The sequence below is a fragment of the Diceros bicornis genome, chromosome 38 (assembly GCF_020826845.1).
Source record: "Diceros bicornis minor isolate mBicDic1 chromosome 38, mDicBic1.mat.cur, whole genome shotgun sequence".
NCBI lineage: Eukaryota > Metazoa > Chordata > Mammalia > Perissodactyla > Rhinocerotidae > Diceros > Diceros bicornis.
The window spans coordinates 28,592,004-28,612,315 of record NC_080777.1 but is presented as its reverse complement, the minus strand read 5'-3'; the positions used below and the strand labels follow the sequence as shown (position 1 = coordinate 28,612,315).

Sequence of the window (20,312 nt, the reverse complement as noted above, 5' to 3'; positions counted from 1 at the left end):
AAGTATCCAACTAAGGACAATGGGCCACTCTACAAAATATCTAGAGAGAGAAGTGTATTTGTGTGGATTTTTCTTCGTTTTTTTTTTGTGTGTGTGTGAGGAAGATTCGCTGTGAGCTAACACCTGTGCCAATCTTCCTCTATTTTGTATGTGATGCCGCCACAGCATGGCTTGATGAGTGGTGTAAATCCGTGCCCGAGATTCAAACCTGTGAACCCGAGTCGCCGAAGCAGAGTGCACCGGACTTTAACCACTACGCCATTTAAGCCACTACCGCCACACAGAGGCCGGCCCCTCCTGTGGATTTCTGTTGACTCCATTCCTAGTCAAGTATCTTAACTACTTAGAAGCTTTAGTATCTGATAGAATGAGGACAGCATAAAAACTTTTAAAAATTATCAGGCTGGGCATATCAATATTTATTGAAATACTGAAAAAAAATTCCATTTTGTTGAGAAATTCCTGGCAAGAACCGACATGACATTATGTATTTCAATGACACAGGAAGGAGACGTCAACGAGTAACCGACTTCACACTTTAAACATTGCATGGATTCAGATCCACGGTAGCTGCAGAAGATCTGTGATACAAATATGCACACATTGCAAATTGTCTGTTTACAAACACAGACCAACGCTAATAAACCAGGCTAAGCCAAAAACCTTTCCAGTTGAGTCTGCTTTTACTAATAAATCCTGTAATTGATAAGGCAGTTGCTAAGTAAATGTCTGGTTACAAATTGGTTAATAATGAACACGAGGGAAGTTTCATCGGCCAGCGTTGGGTGGGTCGCCGGCGCTGGCTGTGGGGTGTTCTTGCTCATGAGGTTCCATCCCGGATGTCCCCGGCAGTGTGGGTGTAACTCTCCGTGTCGCCCACCTTTCTAACTGTTCTCATGGTGTAATTTACTAGCTTAACAACGTACCAATATCTGACGTTTTTTTAAGTTTAATATTTAGTGGGGAGTACTGTATATTTAAAATAAAAAAACACGGACTTTCAGAATCAATGTATTTGGGGATTTTTGTTTTTGCAATGTTAAAGACCCTTCAATTATGAGATCCCCCAGATCTCATAATCGCTTCCACCCATGTTCCACAGATATGATGGAACCATTTCTTTAACTGTTGACACCACTTCTCTCCACGTGTCTTCTAGCCAACTTGGTTTCTAACTGGGGAGAGCGAGGAGGCTGCCAGTTGATTCCATGCTTTGGATATGGACTCTGAGCAGAAATGTTTCATTGTCCTTTGAGCCATGACGATGACACAGGTGACTGAGACTCTGCATGAGGAGCTGTGGGAGCTCAGCCTAGCTAATGTGTACCCTTCATGTGGACGAGTATGAGAGGCGATTAATAAAAATAATAAAAGAATTCTCTTTGTACACACAGAAGTAATAACTAATATCTTTGGTATACAACTTACAATGCTGGGAAAGGAAAACCAGGTAGGACTCCACTGTTAAATTCACTTGAAAACAGAGTCACATAATTTACAATAGATATTAAATAAACTACAGTAAGAATTATGAAGATTTACAGACATTTAATCAAGTGAATGATTTTAATTCATTAAGACCCTTCTCTGCCCCTGAACTATGTTCCACTAACTTGAAGACATGCTACAATAAACACATATATTTGGTTTCTTCCATCTTGGCGATATCTTATACAAAGGTGAAACCAAGGAACAATAAATTAGCATCATAATTGTCTACAGTTGAAACTATGATATACAATATAAATAAACTATTCAAAAGCCAGAAACATTTGTGAAAAAATTAAGGGACCAGGAGATACTTCTATCTTTACAATTTCTACAAAGTGATTGTGCCACCAATAATCTTGAAAAAATTAAAGTCTAAATGAGATTCCTGTTTTTGATTTTAGTGTCTCACGACATACAATAATTAAGGACTGTTAAAAATAATTACCGATCAGAAAAATAACATTAAGGAAATTACTGCTTTTGCTATTTTGTAATATCACAGTCCTCCCTCCCCCCACAGGACCTAAAGAATGTAAACACTATGTTTTATTGGACTTTATTAATACTTTATTTTAAACAAATGTTGATCCACATCTGCACAGCTGCCTTTTATGATTGTGAAATAAGGCAAGACCTCCATACCTGTGGCACTGCGTGTTAATAATACTGATACTGTTGTCTGGAGAGCTTGTTTGCAATTCTCTGTCCTCCAATATTTGTTCTATAGCAGACTTTGGTCTATGACTTAGAAAGGTCAATATCACTCTCTTTCCCTTTTGGGGAAGATTTGAATTACTTTAATATCTTTCCAGGCCACATGTAAAAATCACTGTTTCCATTCTACATTTAGGGGATGTTCAATTGTAACAAGAACAAACCTTGAGTCAACCAATTTATCTGCTCATCCTTTCTTGTCTTCTTGCATAGCTTAACATGCTTCGGTTTTGTTTTAAACTACTTAGAACCATGACTATTTGACATCCCAGCAAAATATGGTTTATGTTTTATTTTTAAATGAACTACAAACTTCGATGGTTTGAAAGACTGATGGATTCTAACAAGTCTTTCGGCCAGAAATTTTTATGAAATCCAGCAATGCCAAAGCCACATTTCAGTAACAGTAGCAGAAATAAGGTCTAGCTTGCTTTAGCTATGGCACATTTGCTTTAAAAGTTTGTAGTCATTTCCCTTAATAGTAATTAATGCTTCTAGAAGATCAGAAGAGGGATACTACCTGCTTTTTTAACATTATGAACACACGACAAAACAAACCAGAACATATTTAACATGGCAAGCTAACATATTAATAGACTGTTCTTATTAGCTGTTTGCAGGTCTAAGACAGACATTCAAAATTAGGCTTTTCATGATTTGATGGAGCTACTAGTGGGTGTGGCTGAGCACAAGTCCTTAGCACAGATTCCGTGATCACAGGACAGAAGGTGCTGGGTCCTCGGAAGGAAGAGGGACGGGCTATTACAGGTGCAGCTGATGGAATCTTGAGAATCAGTTCAGCTTTACCATGGAGGAATTTTGTAAGCTCAAATCCCCCGCTGTAAAAGCCTAATTAATAACACAGATCAGTTCCTAAAGTTGTTCACAGCGGAGATCAGTTTAAATATACAAGAACTGTTCTGTCCATTTTTATTCTGACATGGCGTTGGTATCCGTCTGTGAGTTTAGTCCACTCCGTTAGTGTCTTTTATATGGACTCCTTTGGGGATGTGAAGCCTTTGATTCACAGTTTGCAATACAAATACCCTGATACATCATTTATTTGCTATTAAGTATTTGATTATTATGCCTTTTTAAATTCAATATCTTTAAACCAAGTTTTTAATTAGCGTTGCTTGGAGCAGTTCAGAGTATTTTTTTTTTCTTTCTTCCTGTTCTTCTCCCACCCAGCCCTGCCAATCTCTTTTTGTTTTGAAAGCAGAGCTCCTAGGCGTTGTTACTTAAGCTCTTTTGGCATGCAGCATTTCAATGAGGAGGTTGTTATAGGGCACATCCCCGTTCAGGTGCTTGTAGTAGAGGTACTCCTCAGCCTGCGTGCTGATGGCTCGGATTTCCGGTAGTCGAAGCAGCAGCTGCCCAAACTTCTCTGTCTGCTGAGGGTAGTTGCACATGGTGTAGTCCAGCAGGGCGGCATTGACTTGCTCCTGGACACCTTCTACCAGCTGGAAGTTCTCAAGGTTTTTGACATCTGGATTAAAAAAAAAAAAAAAAAAAGGCACAAATTTCAATGGCATTTTAGTTCCTGTTTACTACAGCCGTGTGTTCAATTAATGGATGTATTTTCCCCCTGACATAAAGCATACTTCATATGCTGCTGAATATTCAGTAAGCCTCACTCACCAAGCTTCCTGGGAAAATGATCACAAAAGAGCTTTAGAAGAATGTCTTGTTGAAATTCTGCATATACCTCAAATCAATTAGACACCAATGGATTTTGATCAAGGTCAACTCTTTTCATATCTTACAAAAGGAAAGGTTTGAGGATTCCTAAAGTAGAGGGATCATAATATATTGCCAGCAAATGAGTCCCCAGAGAAAGACCTATCTTAACCCAGTATATTACACAATTCATATCATTCTGTATTAATTTTTCTGACCCAAGGTGAAATCTGCGTCCAGGGCATGATGTAGTTAATTCTAATAAAAAATGACAGGGTTCTTGTTTCTGTTTGACATTTTCTAAATGATTCTGAAAGCCTTTGACTAGTCTAGCCTATGCTAATGAACCATCTGGTACACTCCAGTGACTGCCAACGGAATATTCGCTACTGGGAACTCTCTAAAATATATATCTCGGTGACTAATGATCTTTATCAAATGAAAGCCTTGTCCTTTAGGCAGAATACAAGCCAGGATGGCCAGTGCCCTTTAACCTGAATATGGGGTCTAAAGTCTGACACTTTGCTTTTTTCTTCCAGTACTGGGTCACTCATATAGACGAGATGGAAACAGGCAATTCCTTCAGCCTATAACTCCTGGTGACCATCCAGTGGTTCTACGGCATCTGCCCTAGAGGTCCTTATAAATACTGAATGAGAGGGAAACACAGAGTCAGAAAAAGAAAAACAGCCTGACATATACACACACACACAATGAGGGAATTGGTTACGTTGGAATTTCTCTTCTGGAGTTTATTTATGTTAACCGTACAACTTTTATACAATGTGCATATAGAAATCTCTGGAAAAGATATAGAGATGTGTGTCTGTGTTGACATACACCCATGCTCAGAAAGTAAACAGATGCAGCCACCTTCCACCTCAGGTTTATTTTCTAATTGGACAAAAATAAATAAGAACAATTCCAAAGAAAACCACATAAGACTAGGATGAAAAGGTTAAATGTACTAAACTCAGTTAATAGTTATCAGAGTAACTCATATCCAATATTTTTGGCACTCTTTGCTCTTAAACTTAGCCTGTACATGTGTGCATGTCCATTTCAGTATTTTGAAATGCTCTTACAATAATGTTGCCTTACATTTGCTGTTGAAATGTGTCCAGGATGATTTCAGTGTTTACATTCTGAGCCATAAAACATGCTTCCCCCTTTCCATCCCCAAGTCTCTGCTCCAAATTAAAAACAGCAAGGAATTAGTACTGAAGTAGATATATAGTGTGAGCACTGGATTCCATATCTACTTCAACGTGAGATGGGAGAATCAAAAAATATTTGATTATTTTTTAGTGAGATATACCAACAGACAAACGCTACACCACTAGGAGCCCCGTGTCTTCTGGCATTTAAACTGGCAGCCGAGTCGTCCACCTGACCCTTGACACACATGGACCTGACAGTTAATACAGCATTTCCCATCTACCTTATTCAAAATACCTTAAAAATTCTTTTAAATGAGTTAAAAATACTTTAAAAATTCTTTTAGTTAAAAATACTTACAAACATTAGCTACATATGGCTCAAAATTACAAAATGTAAACAATTGCAAAGACCTTCAATATGTTGTGCCTGAGTACAAGACAGAAAAATCTGCACTCACGTTAGTTTTGTCCTCTGCCGCCCATGTTATACTTTTATGGGCTCACACTCTGGTTACGGAGATAGGTCCCTCATCAAGTATCACGGCAGAGAGCCAACATAATTTAAAATAGTTCATCTGAATTCTGACAATTTCTCTATGCTGCTTCTCTTTCCCCTCCACCCAACTTAGAGAAGACAGAATTTAGCTTTCTCTTTTACATACAACTAGAAAGTTGAAAAAGAAAACAAGCAACTTCCAGTCTTATAGTGATTTAAACACAATTACAGAAAAAAACCCTGAAATGGAGTATTATGTTATGCTACAATGAAAGATATTCTCACAAGCAAGAAAAGCTAACAATCGTCATAGATATTAATAGGGAGGATGTAGGAATTTGCACAGCATAAAATGTAAGATAAACGAATAATAGTCTTTTTAGAAAGTTGTTTTTGAAACTTTCTTTTTTTGATAAATGTATTTTTTGAGAACTAGGTTCAACTAGGTTCAACCTTCCGTGATAAGTTATGCCGCTCTGTTAAGGCAAAAAGAAAGAAACAAACAAACTACTAACAAACATAAAACAAAGAACAGATCATAAGTTCTGATTTATTCACTTATTATTACAGAATGAACACAAAGTCTTCAGATCAGCATTTGCTGGATTATTTCTACGAATACTGGTCCAAACTGGCACCTTTCTCCCAAAAGTTTAAAAATATATGCAATTTTCCTTCTGAAGGAAAATATACAGGTTTGCCATACACTGGCCATATATACAATTTTTCTCTCAAGTTCATCAGAGTTGAAGTCACATGACTGAATTAATCATCCCATTAAGCTATTTCTATGAATTTATCATTAAATATAAGAAAAGCTGGGCCGGCCCCGTGGCTTGGCGGTTAAGTGCTAGCGCTTCGCTGCTGGCGGCCCAGGTTCGGATCCCGGGCGCGCACCGACGCACCGCTTCTCCGGCCATGCTGAGGCCATGTCCCACATACAGCAACTAGAAGGATGTGCAGCTATGACATACAACTATCTACTGGGGCTTTGGGGGAAAAACATAAATAAATTAAAAAAAAATTAAAAAAAAAAGTTATGCTGCTAATTGTCTCAAAGATACTTATTTACTGAATGTCTGTTTCGTTTCTATGTCTATACAGGCAATTTGTAATTTGGCGGCAATGATGCTAATATTTAAGCTATAAGGTTAAAAAAATTAAAAAAAGAAAGGAAAAGATTTTGATTGAATTACTCTTTTTATTTTATTTTATTTATTTATTTATTTTTCCACCAAAGCCCCAGTAGATAGTTGTATGTCATGGCTGCACATCCTTCTAGTTGCTGTATGTGGACGCGGCCTCAGCATGGCCGGACAAGCAGTGCGTCAGTGCACGCCTGGGATCCGAACCTGGGTCGCCAGCAGCAGAGCGCTCGCACTTAACCGCTAGGCCACGGGGCCGGCCCTGAATTACTCTCATTTACTGAACAAGTAGTTTCTGGATCAGAGTCTGCTGGCTGGCTCTATTTCCAGCGATGTATTCCTCTCACTGCATTGTGCACTGTTTTCTTAACTGTTCATTTCCCTATGTAGATTGTAAGCATCTTGGGGTGAGGACTATAAATTAGTCAAGGGATCCCCAGAGAATATTCCAAATAACATATTATTGGCATATTTGTCCAAGATTGATATAATTGTGAAACAACCTATTACATTAACTAAGTATCTCATAAGCCAATTTTCTTTTTCTAATTTGAAACTGGCTTTCAAAAATTGATTTATACAATAGAACTCGCTCTGAAATAAAATATTTTAATGTAATAATAGTGTTTTCTATTCAAAGAATCTTGTGGTGAAGCCTTTTGTCATCTGAATAATCAAGTATTAATTTACGTATTTGCCAAGGAGGATTTTCACTGGTCAGTGTTGCTTTAAGGGAATCTGCCCATGTCCTCATGTGAGTTTGGAATCGGGTCCCTGGGTCCCAGGTCCTTGGGTCTCTTGCATCTCCAGTGTGACAGGCAGACTGGTTTTCCCACTATGGTTGAGATGGTTCACAAGGACCTACAAGCAACGACGAAGATGAGTGCAAAATACACACGACACCACCTCTCGGATGACTCGGAATTTTCTCTTTTATGTAGTTCACTTGTATTTACCTTTTAGGAAGAGCCCAGAAATTTAAGTGTGCTCCTACAATTGTCATGGAATTCATTTTTACGCTAATTCATGCCCTTTCGTGAAAATTTAAACACGAAATACATTTAAAATCTTCACCATTTTGTATGGGATGTCCCTCCTATAAATCCAGCCCTATTTCACACTACGTAATGAATGGGGCCTCGCACACCTGGGTGTCTTAACTCAGCTCCAGCAGGAGTCTGTAACACCAAAAATTCGCGAGTGAATTGATATTAAATTATATGAGAAAACAAAATCTGGACAAATTAGTACATGTGCTGGAGTCTGCAGAAATACACATTTTTGAGATGTGCTGTTCGGTTCCCATATGAAATAGCCTTGCACCACGTTTGGATTTTAGAAAAAGACCCAGCTGGAGGAGTAGAGATTGATAGGAGACCAAAATCCCCAGCAGTTCTTCTGTGGCGTTTTATGCTGGATCTCAAAGTCTCCCTGCAGTTGGCACTCGATGTGCTCCTTTGAAATTTATGTAAGCTTCATTTTAATACAATTTAAAAACACAAGTTAATGAACCCTATCATTACAAATTCTGAGCCAGAAATGGTATGTAAACAGACAGAGGCATCCCCAACCCTTTCTCTACCGCCTTTAAATTTTGATGACTGGCAAAGCATTTTGTGCTTCTCCTCTAAGTATCAATCTCTTATCATCTATTCTACTTTATTCACTCAGGGACTAATTACCAACTTTTTATATGAAGCAGCATTACGATAAGCTCACAGTGGGGCACTCAGATTTTTTTTCCATCCTTATTGGAAAGTAAACCCTTAGGTCTTCTTGAATATATTATAGCACTGGCTTTTCAGTCATACCCAGCATTCAGTCTCTCTCTGAAGATGAAGATACTGATTTCTGCCTCGTGGCATAGCCGGTAAATTTTCCCATTCAGCACACTCTTTTGAGTATGGGTCCTTTGCTGAGCAAGGGGGCTGGGAGACTAGGAAGCGCAAATGGGGTGTGCCATCTTCTGCTGAGAAGATAGCTATCTGTGTTAATTTTCCACACGTGGGGAAAAAAATCTCATCTGGCCCTTTAAAAGATATAAAAGTGAGGAAAAGAGGTACCATTTTGCACCCAGAGAACACTTCTTTTCCTTGAGGCTTTGGAGGGATGACAATCTGTAAATTGGCACACAATTTGTCCTCAGAAGACTTTTTCTTTTGATAAGCCAGAAAAGGAGAAAGGAAATGAATTTTCTGCAGGAAATTAATTTTTTATACAAGTTGTATAAATAATTTTGTAAGAAGTTTTGGAGAGCAATATGCTAGTTCTTTTCATATGAACAAAGTTCACTTAATAAAGAGGGACACTGTTCGGGGGTTGGAGACGGGAGGACAGGGTATTTTTAGTGCCCACTATGATTGGATTCTACCCTGTTTCCAACAAAACTTGAAACTCAAGATTTTAAATTCATCACTGATAAGTCCTTTACAAAAATGTGTGTGTGTATGCTTACTGACCCAAGAGCTATTTTTACCAACTAGAACATGCAATTCAGTGCCTTCATATGCAAATTACTAACAAGAAAATGCAACTCTTCAGGAGCTGTGTGTAAAAATGTGGACATATAGCACACATATTATTGATGTACATAGAAAGAACAAGCCCTTACAACTGATTGGTGCTTTGTAATTCACAAAGCACTCTAACACGCATTATTCATTATTTCATACTTTCATGTCTATACAATATATGAATTCATTCATTCATTCACTCATTCATGTCAGTCTGACAGCCCTGTGCCACGCCCTGTGCCATGTGTGAAGATACAGGAGTAAGTCTCTGTGTCAAGTCGTTTGTTTAATGTGATAGAGATAAGCAGTGGTTGCCTTGGGCACACACAGGATGGGTACCTAAACCAGGCCCTGGGGGACAAGAAGGGTTCCCGGGGGAGGTGGCATCTGAGGGATTTTTGAAAAATGAGTCACAGTGAGCCAAGCAACACATGGGAGAAAAGCTGTCCCTGCAGTGTTCCATATCTGAAGCCTGAGAAACAGAGAGAACAGGGGGGTCATTGGAACACTATAAAGCAGCTTAATTCCAAGGAGAACGAGAATACGGGGGCAAGATCATAAGGTTAAACCATAAGGTTTAAGACTGTGAAGGGTACTGCATGCCAGATAGAGTTTGGATTTTGTTCTGAAAGCAATACTGAAGCATTTGAAAGATTTAACGAAGGAAATGGCAAGCTCTCTGATTTAGAAAGAGCACTCCACCAGAGTGTGGGGAAGGGGTTGGTGTGTGAGGGAGGGTGAGGGGAGCAGACTCATGAAGGGAGACCAGTAGGAGGCTGTTGCAGGAATACAGGTGAGAAATACAGCAGGCCATGCGGATGGACTTGAAAGGCATCAAGAAGGCTGACTCAACAGGGCTCATTGGCTCTGGATTAACAAGAGTAGGAGAGAGCGAAGGTCCTGGATGACTTCTGGGCATCTGTCAAGGGAGGAAGGTGGTGGCTATGGCTTTAGCAAGAGGCAGAAGAGCAGATTTGAGGGGCAATGTTTAGTGAGTCTAGGTGCGGCCACGTTGAGTTTAAGGAGCATGTGGGACAGTCAGTAGAGATGTAGAGGAAATGGCTAGAAATAAAGGTCTAGACCTCAGCAGAGACGCCTGGGCTGGTGGTCTAGATGTGGAACTCATCAGTGGAAAGATGATGGAGGCGAATGTGTATAGACAGAAGAGAAGGGGCCCAGTGGTGGGATTCTGGAGAAGACTAACTTGTGAAGGATTCCATCTTGAGAAGGTATTATAGGTATTACAAAATTAAGACTCAGAGAGATTAAATAGCTTTTCCAAGATCTCAGAGTATGACAGACCCAGGGAACGACGGAAGAGCTAACATTTACCACGTACTAGTCAATGTGCAAAGGATTTTTTACATATGTTTTTTCATTTAACACTGTTAAGAATCTTACAGGGAAAGTATTATTATTCTCATTTTCCAGATGAAGAAGCTGACAGTTACAGGGGATGAGTAACTATGTACTCAACTAGTGAGAGGCGGACCCTGAACCAGAAGAAGCTACCTCACGCAGAAGCCCTTGAATCTGCCCCCACAAGATCTTCCTCTGGCAGAGCTGGGACCTGGACCCCACCAGGGCTCATGACTTCCAAGTCCTAGAGCTTTCTCCCCCATGTCACAGCCTGCAAGTTTCTGCCACCTGCTGGGGTCGGAGAATGGGATGTGCTGGTTAATCAGACAGTTCGTTTTCTAAAAGGTCTCATACTATGTGAAGCAACAGTTTTCAGAGAATTTGAATGAAATAATATACTATTGACATTTATATTGGCAAATAACATACCTCAATCTTTGATGATTTCGAAGACACGTCAACATCTTAAATGCTACAGACCATTATTATAAATAGTAGTCACAATTGAGACTGAGTGCAGTGTAGTGTCACAGGGTGCCTCCAAGGGGGCCTTTCTGGGCAATTCCCACCCCACTTAAAAGTAAAATGATGTCTTAAATATGAGTAAACTTTAAAAAAAGATTTTGTTTGCTTCCAGTACGCATCTGGGAGGTGATCTTCCTAAACAGTAATCTGATCCTTTTCTCTGCCATGAAGTTTCTGGACAAAACAGAAACTCAGAGTTTTCCAAAATTTATGGAAGGCAGAATGAATACTCACAAGTTTATCCCATTCTTAATCACAAAGATTATTCAAAGAAGCATGACCAATTCTTAAGCTTCAGTTAAGGACTTTCCACTCTGTTTTATTAACTTCGGAGCCCAATTTTCCCAAACATACACAGCACTCCGCACAAAATGCTCCTAACCTGGCGTTTAGCATAGCGGACAGAAAAGTCCAAGCCCAGGAAAAGTTGTTGTATAAAGATGGCACCTGCAGAGGTGTCCCCTCCTGTCAACTTTCTGTTCATGACATGTAATCCCCAGGGGGCAGCAGAGTTTTTTCCCAGGGGGAAAGAACATTCCTCACTAATTAAATGTCCTGATTTCTCATCTTATTTCTGTCTCTAACTGTGCAATCCTGAGCAGGTCAGTATTAGGGGCCTCAAGTTTCCTCATCTGTGAACTGCAAGGGATGGATTTGAAGATCTCTATTGTCACCTGCAGTCCTAATGGTCCACAATTGTGTGATTAGGAATCAAAGTTTAGAAAGGAAGGCACCGGATTCCTATTGTCAACAGACAGGTACAAGCATTGCTCCGCATTCACCGCACTCGCTCCTCACCTGCTTTTCTACTCAACTGTCTGGTTATTACTTCAATTCTCCAAGATGTTTTTTGGCCTGAATTACAAATTATTTCAAACTGTTCAGGACATAGCTATGATTTGATACAACGTATCATAGGAAATAGCAACGGAGTTCATTTACATTAAGTAGCCCCCTCCTATACATGGGACAATGTAGCTTTTGCATGTACAAATACACAGCTTGCAGAAGTTTCACAGTAAGCTCCTGTGTGCTGACACACATCAGGCTTCTTTCCTGTGAGTACACAGAATATAGGATTTACACAAGTGGTATCACTCAGATACTGTGAGCAAAACAACATTCCATGAGTCCACATACATTTCCTTCTCAGAATAAAACTGAAACCCCTTATCATAGTCTGACCGTGAGACCACATCCCTCTGCCTCACTCCTTTCTAGACAAACTGATCTTCTTGCTGTTCTGCAACGCACTAAGCTTGTTTCTGCTTTAAGACCTTCGCCCTTGCTATTCCTTCATTCTGGATGGTTCTTCCTCTATTGTGTGGGGCTCACTTGCTCACTTCACTCCAGTCTCTGCTCAAATATCACCTACTCAAGGAAGCCTTTGCTGACCACCCTTTCTCAAAAAGCTCTGCCTCTTCTCAAATCACTCTCTGTCCCCTCACTCTGCCTTATTTTTCTTTAAAAATATATGTAATGTATCGAAGAGATATTTGTACAACCACATTCATAGCAGTATTATTCACAATAGCCAAAAGGTGGAAGCAACCTAAGTGTCCACTGAAGGACGAATGGATAAACAAAATGTGGTATACATACAGTGGAATATTAAGCAGCCTTAAGAAGGAGGGAAATTCTTTTTTTTTGAGGAAGATTGGCCCTGAGCTAACATCTGTTGCCAATCTTCCTCTTTTTTTCTCCTCAGTAGATAGTTGTATGTCATAGTTGTACATCCTTCTGGTTGCTCTACGTGGGATGCCACCTCAGCATGGCTTGATGAATGGTGCGTAGGTCTGTGCCCAGGCTCCGAACCCGCGAACCCTGGGCCACCCAAGTGGAGTGCACGCACTTAATCCTTAAGCCACTGGGCCGGCCCCAAGAAGGAGGGAAATTCTGAAACATGCTACCACGTGGATGAACCTTGAGGACATTGTGCTAAGTGAAATATGCCAGTCATAAAAAGACAAATACTGTATTGTTCCACTTATGTGAGCTACCAGAGTAGTCCAATTCATAGACACAGAAAGTAGCACGGTAGTTGCCAGGGCCTGGGGGAAGAGAGAAATGGGAGTTTTTGTTTAATAGGTACAGAGTTTCAGTTTTGCAAGATGAAAAGAGTTCTGGAGATTGGTTGGACAACAATGTGAATGTACTTAACACTCCTGAACTGTACACACAAAAATGGTTAAGAGGATAAATTTTATGTGTGTTTTATCACAATTAAAAATTCAAAAATGTAAATGTAAGTTTTTAAACATAATATAATGGACACCTATGAATCCAGCACTCGGAAGAACCAGAACATTACCAACACCCTTCAGGCCACCTGTGTGTTCCTTCCACAGACAACTGCTGATACCCCTGAGTGAGACCGCTATCCATTCTGTGTCTCCTATTCGCTTATATCCCTAGACTATACATTCTTATTGTTGCTTGTTGGACTGACCTTACATTGTACCCTTATTTGTCTAATTTTTAAAATTGCCTGTCACCCTCGTAAGAACAAAAGCTGTTAGGGCAGAGAGCTGGTCTAATTTGTAGCAGCATCCCTAGCCCCTAGACCAGTGCTCAGCACAGAGAAGATCCTCAATAAATACACGAGGAACAAGAGAATACACTTCTTGATTAAGTGCTGCTTTGCCCTAGACCAAAATCCTTTCTTCTTCCTTTTGTTTTTGCCTTTGACATGCTGCTATTCTTCCACGTCAAATTCACCGCAGACTTTATTTTTGTTACGCGTAGAACTGTTTCATAACAGTAAGTAAAAAGCACAAACTCCATTATGTATTGTGCTTTCTTGGGAAACAGATTCAAAAAGGAATTTTGGCCGAGTGCTTTGGCTATAGTGCCAAGCCTGCCTGTTTTCCTAGAGTACTTTGGACTTTTCTACGTGTAGAACGTTTTACTTTGCCACGCTCTACACTTTCCCCGCTCACTCAGTGACCCATGCTGAGGGCCACAGAGTATGACTTTATCAGGTTCTGGAAACACAACTGCTTACTAGACATCTCTACCTGAATGGCTAGTGGGCATCTCAAACTCACTATGTCTAAAACCGAGCTCAAGCTCTCCAATTTTCTGAGCCTGCTCCTTCTGTTTTTCCTATACTGATATTGAACCAGGCCTCAGCACAGACATCGCTGCCTCCAGGAAGCCTTCCCTGACCCCATCTCTGTAGATTCTATAGCACATTCCATTTGCCCATCGTACAGGGCACTGGGTATCACATGGTTACCTGACTGTCAGTTGTGAGGACAGGGATGTATCTACCTTGTGAACGGATACCCTACCTTCCCCAGGCCCAGCACGCTGCCTGGACAAAGTGGGAACCCATTTCAGACTTGTTGAATGAAAGAAGATATTTTCACGTTAATTTATCCATCTATCTTCCCCTTGCTGTGTCTGGAAGATCTTCCAAATACTTCCAATCACACCTTCCTCATCAAGCTTTCTTGATGCTCCAGTCCCTGGTCTGCCTTCCCCACTAGACTGCATTCTCTCAGAAGGCAGAGGTCCTATCTTGTTTATTTCCCACACAGCTCAAGTATAGCACCACACCCAGAAAAGACATCCAATTCACGTCCTATTGAACTTGCTAATTTGAATTAAGCTCCGATGAATAGAAGGCATATGCAAACGAATTCCCTAAGAATATGCTGAGCGCCTCTATCTGCCCACAGTGCCAGCTACTAGACGATGAGCAGTTTTAAAGTTCCTCATCTTGTTAAATTCATAACCTATTTCAAATACAACAGTAGAACACAGTTCCTATAATTTATCTCTAGAGAAAGTATAATTTGATTCAAAATTGAAGAAATTGAGTTGCACGAATAGGAGAAGGAAAAACATTCAGTTGGTCGATGTTAAGAAGTGGTCATTTGAATATGTTAAGGAAAATCTATTTGGGGACTGTGTGCCATGCTAGGGACCGTGTCAGCTGACATAGAACATTCACGTTTCCCTTCTATGTATAAATTTGCAATTTGCTTTCCAGAATTCTTGGGGATAAAAATGAGGAAGGAAGGCTCTACTAAAGGGGTTTTAAGATCATCTGTTCTATCAACCTCTATGTATCAGATGATGGTGAAAATCACATTAAGATGCATGGAGGATGAAAGGCAAAGGTAACATCTCTGGCTGGGCCTTGATTGAATATTTTGAGCCAGGAAACAGAATTTAAAGGGGCATAGGACGAGGCAATTTCCTGGTTTCCCCCTAAATTTCAAATAAAGCTGTGTGTCAAATAGACTTAATACTAAGGGCAAATACACACAATGTTTGATAAAATAGGTAACATTTCAAGTGGGCATGAGACGCAGGATGGCAGCTGCCCCGGCCGCTGGCCTGGGGAACCCAGTCCTCATCTTGTTCTAAAGACCATCTGTCCCCTCGGAATATGAAACATCCACATTCACAAAAAGCAGCCCTTCCCAGAGAACGGCTCTTCGCTCCCTTCTTCTAGTCATGTCCTGAAACAGGTTTTGAACCATAAGTCTGGATTTGGTTTCCATCCAGGAAATTTCGTGGTTTTCGCGGTTTTCTTATTCTCTTCAAACAAGATACAAGGTTCGGTTTGTTCAGGTGGAGAGTCAAGACTCTGAACAAACCAGCGTTATCATATGAAAGAGAATTAAACAGGCAGACCCAAGTGGGGATAAATTAAGCCAAATTTCAGCTCAGTTGTTGAATTTAGCCATCCTAGATGTCTGGTTTGCCTCAGGATAAACTCAGCTTTCCAGCTCATCGAATAGGAAAACCCCCTCAGGTATGATAAAATTTACAAGAGAGTGCTGTCGAACAGTTCTTGTTAAAAATATTAGCTTAAAGGCATTCTTATCGTCTTTGCGATGAAGACTGAATTTGCATTTAATTATTTGATTTCAAACTTTTATGAACTCGAATCAAATATTAGCTTAGCCAATTAAAATATTGTTTTGTGCGAGTGGGGCTAAGAGCCCACATCAGCTCGCCTTACTCAGCTTTGCTAGTGCTCTCCAAGCTTCTTACTGAACTGCTGAGAGATTATTTCCAAGAGAGAAAAAAGGTAACATTTGAGAATATAAATGTACATTTAGTAGACAAGGTGCTATAGCTGAAATAAATAGAGGACTTGAAACATTTCTCCACATTATAGCGTTATTCTAGAAGACAAAAGATGTGGTCTTCTGGATATTTCTGCCCATACAATCAATACTCCTTCATAATTCAGCATTTGAAAGAAATCCTTTTCTTTAAAGTACTCATGTTGGTCCACGGGCCACGGCGCAGCTGCATTGCCAGGAGCAGCGTCCTGTCGGGCTTTGTTCCCACAGAAGGCTGGTGAGAGCCTGTTGTGCTCTATCCTCTAGGTCTTGGAGGACAGCAAGGGATACCAGCTCATGCAGAAAAAGGACAGGGATGAGGAGGGAGGGGGTACCACGGGGAAAAGGAGTTTACATGAAACTAAAGAGCAGCAGAACACTCTTCAAAAATCTTCCAAAATGGAATTGTTGAAAAAAGGCATTCAACAATTTCCACAAAATAATCAGTTTATTTCATATAACTTGTATTATTCATAACTCGACGCCCAAGTTGATTGGGCGAGAAACCTCATAAAATCTTTTGTTGAACTCTCTGGCACCAAGGCCATAAAAATGGCAAGACGATCTGGTGCGAGAAAGACATAGATGTGGTCTCCACTGTCCTTCTGTGCTCCCAACCCCAATTCCCCTGGGGGATGCGGCCCTGGGGGACATCTTCGCAGCGAGTGGGCCTCCGTACCTCCTGTGGATGGGTGTGGCTGGATGTGAATGAAGTGCAACAGCCGGAGAACTGCACCCACCCCGTCTCAGTTCTCATCGCACTCACGCCAGCAGAAGTTTGAAACCAAGATGTGACTATAACGTACTTGTCATTTGAAAGAATAAGTATTGATCATTTTAAAAGAATGAAACTCATTACAGACAAGTCAACACAAAGATGTGTGACAGGGTGGGAAATTCTGCCTCCCAAGCAGCAAGAAACGTGGCATATGGAAAACACTACCATAATGTTCTACAGTATTTGCTGTTATTTCACTAATTAAGACTCAGCAACTTGAACGCCATGCTAATTCAGAAACTGTATTTGGGTTTTATTTTTGATAGGAATTTGAAAGAATGTCTTTCTGTTTCATACTCTCAGTATCTAACTCATGAGAAATAAATTCTATCTAAAACCAGCAGCAGAAGCAGAAATTCAGGGAATTAAGAGTACTATTAACGTGTCATCTATATTAAAGTCCAATTTTTAAGCGTTAAAGAACTTTTTATAAGGTATTTTACGAAATGTAGGCTTACATTACCATCTCCGAGAATAAAATATTTGCTTACTTCTTTGAACTTTTATCAAAGCCCTTTCATCTACTTTATCTAACTTCTCCCAACACTTCTGGCAGCTCTGGTATTATCCTTTCTGAGCAAGACACACAATAAATTAATGATAGAACTGGGAGGAAAACTAGGCATTTTAATGTTGCATCTGATGCTCCCACCCCTCTTTAATTGGTTCCCACTGTGTTAACTACATTACTTCAGAGAAAGCATTGGGTTGAGGTCACTAAAACTGCATTTCTTTAAGTACATGTAAATTCAGCTTTTTGGTGCCAAGGTTAATTGTTCTGAATTAGTGAGGTCTATTGTACTTTGTGACGTTACTTTTTAGTACAAGTGGAAACAGAATATACAATTGGTAAAATTCCTGCAACTTTGTGCCCATATGAGAACTGTTATTTACATAGTCTGTTCTAAATAGCCAAAGATTTTTCGTTTACCGAGTTAAAACTACTCTTTAAGAGCTAGATGTCCTTATTACTTGTTATTACATCATTTCCCTTAGCTTATTAAAATTCTGCTCAGGAAGATCAGAGGTTGAAATGAAGGAAAAAAATCATTCTGCTGACCAACACGTCTTCTGAATCATTTGGACTGTAAAAGAAAAGAGAGTTCTTTGGGGTGAAGAAGGAAGAGGGAAGGGAAACTGATTACCCAACAAGATCATTAAAGCCAAAACTTATCAATTTTTTGGACAGAAATTAATAATTCATCCAATTGCTCAGAGACATGAAAGACAGAAAATCCATATTACCCATTTGTTTTGTATTTGTTTAACCATGTGGCAGAGCAAATAACAGGAAAGATTAGTCTAAGAACTTTTGAGTTTGAAACATTTTGTAAAGGAAGCTATCCTTTTGTGTGTGTGTCTGTGAATTTTATTAGACATTGATGGTAGCAATACTAACACATCTTATACCTGGATCATGTTTGTTTTATAAAATGCTATGCTCAATTCTAAGCTGTGTATAGGAAGGGAACTAAGACTTTGTGGTCACCATACCTGACACACCCAGATATCATTCATGTAAGAGTCAGAAAATGTTTATGCTCTTGTGGTTGTATTACAGCCAACTCTTGATTATTAGGGGAATTATGGGTCCTTGCATTTCCACAGCTGGAAAAAAGGAAAAATGTGATTTTTAACCTGTGAACACTGCATTGGCCAACTCACCTCAGAACTAGGAAACTACTCTAGGCCTCAGTTTCCTCCTCTTTTAAATGCATTTTAACAGTACTTATCGTGAGGTAGGACAGTGCCTGGCTTGTGAAGCGCCGTTAGTTCTTTCATCTTCCTGCAGTGATGACTTTGTTGAACACGAAACGTCTCCCCCCTTGAGGCCACCCGGTGCCACCCTAAGGGAAAGCTCAGATATGGCTCTTCCTGAGCCCGAAGTGTCAGCCAGCTTCCACAGAGAGCAGGTTTTGTTAAGACCCTGGGAACAGTGCTAATAATACTCTGAGCCGCCCACCTCTTCCCTGAGCTTTCCCTGAGGGAGTGCTCAGGTCCAGGGACGTTCCCACAGCACAGGGCGCCACCACCCTGTACCGCCATTATGGTCTCTGAGGGATATTCACACGTAATTATCCAGGACAGGAGACAAAAACCAAATACTCTTCCCAGGAGCCTCAGGGTGGCTCAGCGGGTACTCCCACGTCCAGCTCAAGGATAGCCCAGACCACTCCTGGTTCTCCAAGCACAGCTGCATTTGGTAACAGCTCTCATCTTATGAAGCAGGGGATTTAAGCAACTATTTAAAAGTTGACTTCTGGATTACCCGTGGATGCAGTGTGGTCCTTAAGCCTCCATTGATGGAGAAAGCAGGGGTAACTGTTAAGTTCCAACATAGGGAAATTAGACCACAAACAGCAAATTGGAAGCTGACTGAGCAGCGACCAGTCAGAGGTGACTTAGAACCACTCGGTTCTATGTGCAGTTCTTCCAAGAGCAAACTGTGGTGTGGTCACTCTCCAGGTGAGAAGAAACAAAGGGGCTTCCATTTCCCAAATTTTAAAATAAACACCTTTTTAATAAGTGAAAAGTCTACCTTCTGACCTTTATTAGAAACTCTACGAATATGTCATTTGTATAGAGAAATGTTTCTTTAAAAAATGCATAAGTCTTAGGTTAGATGAGGTGGACAGAGCAACTGTTTATCTTTTCTAACAGTATTTCAAAATAAACAAATCCCTCAGCATCTAACTGATGCTTAATCAAGAACAGTTCCTATTTCTCTGATTAAAACAGAAGTCGTGGTAGAAAGAAGTCAGTTTGATGTACAGAAATATATATTATCTTGGAATAGCTGTCTAAGCATTTTCAGTTTGTAAGCTATGGAGCTTACAAATATGTATTATTTATGGCCTATTTAATAATAATATCAGCAATGAACACTTTTTAAGTGTCTATCTGTATTAGTGCTAACTCATTTATTGCTTAAGACAACCCAGTGGGGTTGATGATATTATTATTATTATTCCCAGTTCTGTGCTGGTTGGTGGCAGAACTGGGAACTGGAGTAGAACCCAGGTCCATTGGATTCTCAAGTTCTGCCCTTGGTGCCTTTAACTATCTCCTGCATTTTGTTATTGGGAGCCTAGGTTCTTGGTGGGAGTGGAGGTGAGGGAGATAGTTCACAAGTTACGTTTCCTTCCAGCCTCCTGAAGCTCTGTGCATCCTGGTTCCCGAGCTGTGAACATAGGTATTTCTAAAGCCCAGTCTACAAAGGAGGTCTCCCTGAGAGGCTAGGATGTGCAGAAGCATTGATGGGTCAGTAAGTTGAAACACCTTTTTAAATGTCTGAGAGAGCTTCCAGCTACTCAGGCAGATGCCAAAAGCGTGCAGGTGTGGGGATGATCTGAGTCAATATAAGCCC

General features: G+C 40.3%; 1 protein-coding gene across 8 annotated transcripts in view; it reads right to left on the bottom strand.

Annotated features, from left to right (window-relative positions):
• Nucleotides 1–386: 386 nt before the first annotated feature.
• Nucleotides 387–20,312, bottom strand: part of NR5A2 (nuclear receptor subfamily 5 group A member 2) — a 125,445-nt gene continuing 105,519 nt past the window's right edge. For all 8 annotated transcript variants that reach the window (XM_058533748.1, XM_058533753.1, XM_058533752.1 and 5 more), the window contains one exon: nucleotides 387–3,694. In XM_058533748.1, the coding sequence (XP_058389731.1) occupies nucleotides 3,447–3,694 (248 nt within the window). In that variant the 3' untranslated portion in view covers nucleotides 387–3,446. The remainder of the gene's footprint in view (nucleotides 3,695–20,312) is intronic.